This window comes from Erinaceus europaeus, chromosome 6 (assembly GCF_950295315.1).
Source record: "Erinaceus europaeus chromosome 6, mEriEur2.1, whole genome shotgun sequence".
NCBI classification, from domain to species: Eukaryota; Metazoa; Chordata; class Mammalia; order Eulipotyphla; family Erinaceidae; genus Erinaceus; species Erinaceus europaeus.
This window is the reverse complement of record NC_080167.1, coordinates 13,863,422-13,870,684: the sequence shown is the minus strand read 5'-3', so window position 1 is coordinate 13,870,684 and position 7,263 is coordinate 13,863,422. Positions and strand designations below refer to the sequence as shown.

Here is a 7,263-nt window from a genome sequence, read left to right as displayed (position 1 = left end):
AACTACAACAACAATAAAAAACAAGGGCAACAAAAGGGAAAATAAATAAATATTAAAAAAGAAAGAAAAGAAAAAGAAATCAGTGCTCTGCCGGATAGCAAGTGCAGACAAATTCTGCTTTCTCTGGAATGAGAACTTCACCTCACATGGTGAACAGACATGGTTTTGTTTTTTTGGGGTCACACATGGCCACATCTGAATGTGCATATGTTATCTCTGCCTTAAGACCAGGCTCTGCACATGGCAGCAGCGGGGGGGTGGGTGGGTGGGTGGTGGGGACACGCACCTCAGTAATACCCTGAAAAGATGCCGTGGTAGCTGGGAGGAAAGAACCACGGGCCTCTAGTGAACATTCCAGATAAGTGTGGCCCTTGATTGAAACTGTCCCAAGTGGTTGTGGGGTCTGCTACAAACAAAGAGTCACAGCTGGGGGCTGGCGCATCAGAGATCCACAGGCATGACACACACTCCCGTTTATTAGAGCTTGGCCTCGGGCTGGGTCTCAGCCTGAAGCCGTGAGCCACCAGTCAGCTAAACAAGGGACCACATGGCTGAAGGACTGGGGGCTGCGTGGAGGGGTGTTACAGAACAGAGAAGACGGGGGCTCTGCCCCAGCCTTAGTCCTTCTCTTCCCCGTGGGTGATGATATGCACCAAGTTCTTGTAGTCCAGGTTGCCTGTCACGTCTGGTGGGAAGGCTGCAAACATCTGATCCACCTGCAATCACAAGGAAGGACACTGAGGGCCACACACAGTCAGGGGCCCCAAGTGGGACCTCTTCTAGGGGGCCCGGAGTAGCGTGACCAAGATGTTCTTGGGGCTTGAATCATGAAGCAGGTCTGCAGGTATCTCTCTCTCCCTATCTTCCTCTCCCCTCTCAGTTTCTCTCTGTCTCTTTTCAATAAATAAATTCTTATTTAAAAGTCTAAAATAGCTGAGAACATGAAAGGAGATGAGGGTTAAGTGAGAGCAGGAGTGTGTCAGAGAAGTGTGGGGTGGGATCAGGAGCTGTGGTAGTGGCTGTTCAGAGAGCTTCTTTACCTCCTCCTTGGAAAATCTCTCGGCCTGGGTGGTCAGCATCTCCTGAACGCTGCAGAGAGACAAAGAACGGGTGTCAGGCCTGGGGGTGGGTGGGTGGCACCCCACAATCCCCCCACACACACCATGGTGCCACTCACTAGTCAGCCTTGAGGACCCCTTTGCCTTCAGGGTCAAACACTTTAAAAGCATTGAGAATGGTCTCCTCAGGGTCTGCACCTGAAAGAGAAAGTGGGGTCCAAGTGTCCAGGGCCTGGGAACCCACGGGGTCCCAATGGCAGGGCCCCAGCCAGATCCACAGGAGGGGGAGCAGAACAAGGCTGTTGTATGGGTGGGAAGACCTTGCACCCCTCTGAACAAGCAGCCTGAGCACTTTGAGGAGAGCACCCTGCTATTTCTGAGTGCATGTGGAGAACCTCCTCTTTACAAAGGTTGGGGCTAAAGTCCTGACTCCAGCTGTGTGGCCACAGGCTTTCTGTCTCTGAGCTCTAGTTTCCCTCCTGTGACCTGGGGGTCAGCACAGAGTCCACCTGCAGAGGCTCTGAGGGTGGGCTGGCTCAGGGGCAGTCTTGGGAGGGCTATGGTCCACACCATCCTTGTTCTTCTTTCTAGGGACACTCTGCCTCTATCTGCCAAGTCTTTTCCTCTGAGTACATTCATTCATGCCCAAAGATCAGACAGACAGATGGACAACTATGTGAGTTTACCCTTAAGTTTCTCTCCGAACATGGTCAGGAACACAGTGAAATTGATGGGACCTGGAGCTTCCTTGATCATTTCATCAATCTCCTCATTTTTCACGTTCACACGTCCTGGGACAGGAAACACACATGGGGCTCTGAGCTGGGACAGACACAGAACTCGGCATAGGGTCACCCCAGGAAACTAGTTGGGGAATAAGCAGGGATAGCGTGGAGGGGACCCAGGTTGGCAAGAGAAGATGCTCTTGACATTGTCAATGTGCTGCTGTTAGCACTTTCTGAAGCAAAGTCTCCAGAGCCTGGGGTATTATATTCAACTGGAAAATGCTCTTAATATATGTTAACCCTTCTCAGCAGGTAAGAGAAACACAGCCTAGAAATACCTACAGGGGGTTGGGGAGCTAGCCTAATGGTTGTGCAAAGAGTCCTCAGCACCACCATAAGCCAGAGCTGAGCAGTGCTCTGATAAACAAATAAATGAAAATAAACAAATAAATGAAAAACAAATAAATGAAAATGATAAACAAATAAATGAAAATTCAGAATCACCTGCAGGAATTGTTTTATTTCTACCTACTGTGACTTCTGGGCAAACCCATACAGAAGCGTTGTGGCCCCAGGTTCCATATCCAGCACCACCATAAGCCAGAGTTGAGCAGTGCTTCAGTCCCTCTCTCTGCATCAATTTCTAATTAAAATAAAATACATTAAAATATATGTGTGTGCATGTACACATATACATACATTTTTTTATGAAACAACTGCTCAGCTCTGGCTTATGATGGAATTGAAACTGGGACTTTGAAGCTTTAGGCATGAGAGAGACTTTGCATAACCGTTATGTTACCTTACTCCACACACATTAAAAATACTTTTAATTGGTATTTTTGCATCCCGGGAGGTGGCATAGTGCACAAACATAGGACTTCCAATTATGTGGTTGTGAGTTCAATCCCTGGCATTACATATGCCAGTGTTGTTTTTTCCTCTCTCTCTTTAATAAAGTTGTAAAAATATTTCCTTGGGGCCGGGTGGTGGCGCACCTGGTTGAGCACACATGCTACAGTGCACAAGGACCCAGGTTCAAGCCCCTGGTCTCCACCTACAGAAGAAAGCTTTGCGAGTGGTGAAGCAGGTCTGCAAGTGTCTCTCTGTCTCTCTCCCTTTCTAGCTTCCCTTCTCCTCTCAATTTCTGGCTGTCTCTATCCAGTAAATAAAGATAATTTAAAAATATTTTATTTTCATGAAAAAGAGAAGGAAACAGAAAGAGAACAGAACTTTGCTCGACTCTAGCATATGATGGTGCTGGAAATTGAACTTGGGACCTCTAGAACCACCGGCACACAAATCTTGTGCATGTACCACTAGTGGTGCTGTCTCTTCAGCCCTGAAATCATGTCCATAGTCAGTGGCTGAGCCATCATTTGGGCAGTGACAAGCTCTCATCCTCCCCAGGGCCTGCCTCCCACATTTCTAGGGGATCATAAGGTGGGGCCTGGGGTGCAGACCCAGTGCGGCGAAGGTGTCCCTCAGGTCGTTCTTGTCGATGAAGCCGTCTCTGTTCTGGTCCATGATGGTGAAAGCCTATGAAGGGGAGAAGAATCTGAGAGTGCAGCCCACCTGGTGGGCCCAAGTCTGGGGGAGGGGGCTTCAAGGAGCAGCAAAGGACAGAGTCATGAGTCAAACATTTCAAGCAGCACGGAGGATCCTCCAAAAGTCAGCAGTTACCACATGACTGCTGATGGGCAAATGGTCTTATCTTGGGGTGGCACCAATACCCTGAAATCAGGTGGTGAAGAAGTTTGCAGAACTCCGAGACCACATGAAACCGTGTCTGAAGTGCACTCTGGAAAAACAGGTAAATTCACAGCATGTGTGTTCTATCTATAAAGCTGCTGATTTTTATTTAATTAATTTATTTTTACTGTCTCCAGGGTTATCGCTGGGGCTTGATGCCAGCACTATGAGTCCTATGCTCCCAGCAGCCATTTTTTCCTCTCTACTTTTTATAAGATAGGATAGAAAGAAATTGAGAGGGGTTGAAGTGAGATAGGAAGAGAGACAGAGAGACACCTGCAGACCTGTTTCACCATTTGTGAAGCTTCCCCTCTGCAGGTGAGGAGTGGGGGGCTTAAACCTGGGTCCTTGAACATGGTAATGTGTGTGCTCAACCAGTGTGTCACCATCTGGCCCACTAAGGCTGCTTTTTTTTTAGTTTAAAACTGGGGTTTCATTTGTACTCCAACTCCCAAGCCTGGGTTCTCTGTACAATGAGGTCAGTGTCCTCCCCCACTGTGCTCCAGGAAGACTCAGGGAAACTCAGATGAGGTGTTTTCTGAGCTCTTTGCAGCTGGTTCCTAAAGATATTTGTTTCCTCCCCCTCCTCTTATCCTCCCAGCAGCTGACTTCATTGGGGGGGGGGAATAGGGGACTGGAAGGTGACTAAGTGTAGCTATGACTTTCCAGCCCAGAAATCTCCCCTTCCTTTCCTGGATGTGGATGTGAGTGGGGACAAATGGACACGTGCTCCTGTCCCATTTGGAGCCCCAAATGGCTTCCCCATTGGTGACACTGCTGCTAGTCCCAGGTTGTGACTCTGAGGGCCCCAGAATGTTAGTGACCCTGGATATCCTGCCTTCCCACCCCCGCCCCTCACGGTGACTTCAGCCCACCTTCTGTGTCCCCCGGTAGTGGTGCAGTGTCACCTCACTGATGCCTGGGTTTTCCCAGAGACTGGGATGGGGCTCCACACTGTACTGGTGCCTGCAGGTCCATGGTGGTTCCTCTTAGGACTTTAGAGAGGGCGCTCCCTCATGCAGTGGGTTAAGGCACTTTAGACCGGCAGGACCCAAAGCTGATGGAGTTGGGGTCAGGGTCTTCAGTGGGTTTGGGAGTAGATGGCATTTCTGGAGGGCAATTTGGACCAACTGAAAACAACACAGTTTTTAGTTCTTTGTTTAAAAGGCTTCTCTGACCCAGCACTTTCACACTGAGAAATGTATCCAGAGCCAGTGAAATAGCTCACTTGGATAGTGTGCTGCTTGTGTCATGTGTGTGCTCAAGGTTCGAACACAGTTTCCACTACAATGAAGGAAGCTGTCTCTAAAAAACAAAAACAAAAACAAACAAAAAAAAAGAGGAGGAAGAAGAAGAAGAAGAAAGTTGTCTCTAAAAAACAACAAAAAAAGGAGAAGGAAGAAGGGAGAAGAAGAGGGAGAGGGAGAAGGAGAAAGAGATGAGGAAGGGAGAAAATGAGTGAAGAAAAGGAAGAGGAGGAAGAAGAAGTTGAATAAGGAGGATAAGGAAGAGGAGGAGGAGAAGAAGAAATGCACCCCAAGGAAACAGCCGGGGACCCAAGCAAAGATGCACAAGAGTAAGCCATCCTAAACACAGCGGGGCCCTCTGTGGGAAGCGGTTTGAAGCAGCTGTAGATACTGAGGCCAGAAGCCCAGCAGCTACTCCCCCTTCCCCACATGGGGAGGACCCTGACTGTTCAGCAAACACACCCATAAAGGACAGAACCTAGTGGAAGGAGGACAACTCAAATGCTAGCTGGCTCTCAGGTGGGACAATTGTGTGTTGGGAGCCTAAATATTTTTCTTTGTGTGCTTCTGAAAATAATTTCTCTCACCTTTTCAACAAGGGGTATGCTTGAGTTTGAAAATTAGCAAAAGTTATTCAAAATGATTTCTGTTAAAAAACCTTTTTCCCCCTTGTTGTGTTAGGGCCTCTTGAATGCCCAGTTCCTCCACTCCCAGGGCGAGTTTTACACTCTTTTAATTTCAGATAGAAAGAAGTGGACAGACAGGCAGCAAGGGAGAGGCTCCACAGCCACTACTGCATCTGTGTATCTGCCCTGGGCCATGGTGCTCCCATGTTGTGCTGGGACTCAAACCCAGGACTTCATGCTTGGTACTGACTGAGATATCACCACTCTGGGTCAACATTTTCCAGATAGAGAGAGACAGAGACAGAGAAGAACAGACACCTCAGCTCCGAAGCTTTTTTCCTCATTGCAGAGGGTGGCCAGGCTCAAACCTGGGATGACCACACAGGTGCCCTCTCAACTGAACTACCATGCTAACCCTACAAAGAATTTCTCCAACCCTTTCTTGCTTTCATTGACTCTAAAAACAACAATGATAAAAGTGAACCCGGGAGGTGGCGCAGCAGGTGGAGTGTCCAGCAGCACATGTACCAGAGTATGTCTGGCTCTTTCTCTCTCTCTCCTATTCCTCTCATTAATAAATAAATAAAATATTTAAAAAATAGTAAAAAATAAAAACAACAATGATAAAAGTGAACCCGGGAGGTGGTTCAGCAGGAGCCTATGTGTTTTCCTGGCTGCACTGTGGTCCCTGCCTGTGTTCAGGCTGGCTTTGGGGGCATGTGGGGGGTCAGGTGGCTCTGCCAGGGTTGCTGCACCCACCTCCTTGAATTCCTGGATCTGCGTCTGCTCGAACATGGAGAAGACATTGGAGTTGGCTCCCTCTAGTCTCTTCTTGGCTTTCTTAGGTGCCTGGGAACAGCAGTATGAGAAGCTCTGGATTAGAAGAGGAGGTGGGGTTCTACTCTGGGTGAGCTATGGAACAGGGCGCCCTCACTGGTCTCAAAGCATCCCAGTGCAAAAGCACTTCCTCTCCAGGTAGGTGCTCTCAACTCAGAGAGGTCGGGTCACCTGCCCAAGGTCACACGGTCACAGAGAGGTATTGAGCTTGGCCAGTCTGGCCCCAGACTCACTGCCTCCACCTCTCAGTTGTCACTGCCTGGCACTGACTCAGGGGAGGGGTCCTTGTTGGGGACCTAACCCAAGGACATGGGGAGACAAGTCTGTTCAAAAAGGTGTAAACAAACGATTGCTTCCCGAGCAAAGAGTGACAGTCAGATCCCCGAGAGAGTCCAGCTGTCCCTTTCCCCAGCCCTGGAATGCTGGGTCACCGGCAGCCAGTGGACGAGCCACAGAAGAGCCAGTGCTGCAGGGACTTCACTTCTATGAAACCCCAAGAGCAGCTTCTGGGTCCTCGAGTGGGGTGCTTGCTGCACAGGTCTGGGGCCCTGGGAAACTCCACTGTCCCCCTCCCTGGAGGGTTCCCAGCTAATGGCTGCTCCCCCTTCTACCAGGCTCACCATGGTATAAGGACTCAGAGCTGCTCCCAGACGGTCCCAGGCTGCCCACGGTCCTCGAGCAGGAACAATAAATACTCCCTCCACCCCTCCCCAAGTTTAAAAATAACCCCATGACCACTTTTGGCAGAAATAGGTGAGGCGGACACCACCTACGCCCACCCCACCCCCCCAACCCATGCCGTTCTTCTGAAGTCAGGGCAGCTCCTGGCTGCCGGGTGACATGTGAGGCCCACACGGTGTCAAGGTTACGCGGGGGGGGAGGGGGGGTGGAGAGGAGAGGAGGGAGGGCTGGGTCACTGCAGCCCTGCTTCTGGGCACTTGCATCTGTCTGCTTTGAGCTGGGAAGCAGCAGAGTGGGGAGTCTTCACATGCTCTAGGTTAGCAGGGATGGGGCTTTG

The 7,263-nt window shown here is 49.8% G+C and overlaps 1 protein-coding gene across 1 annotated transcript; it reads right to left on the bottom strand.

Moving 5' to 3' along the window:
• Positions 1–458: 458 nt before the first annotated feature.
• MYL2 (myosin light chain 2) lies at positions 459–6,938 on the bottom strand. Its single transcript, XM_007529006.3, has 7 exons — positions 6,866–6,938; positions 6,168–6,257; positions 3,247–3,322; positions 1,745–1,849; positions 1,178–1,256; positions 1,041–1,089; positions 459–716 (listed from the first exon to the last, which is right to left on the bottom strand). Exons 1-7 carry the CDS (start codon positions 6,866–6,868, stop codon positions 618–620), a joined length of 501 nt encoding a protein of 166 aa, XP_007529068.2. The 5' UTR covers positions 6,869–6,938; the 3' UTR covers positions 459–617.
• Between the last annotated feature and the right edge of the window lie 325 nt (positions 6,939–7,263).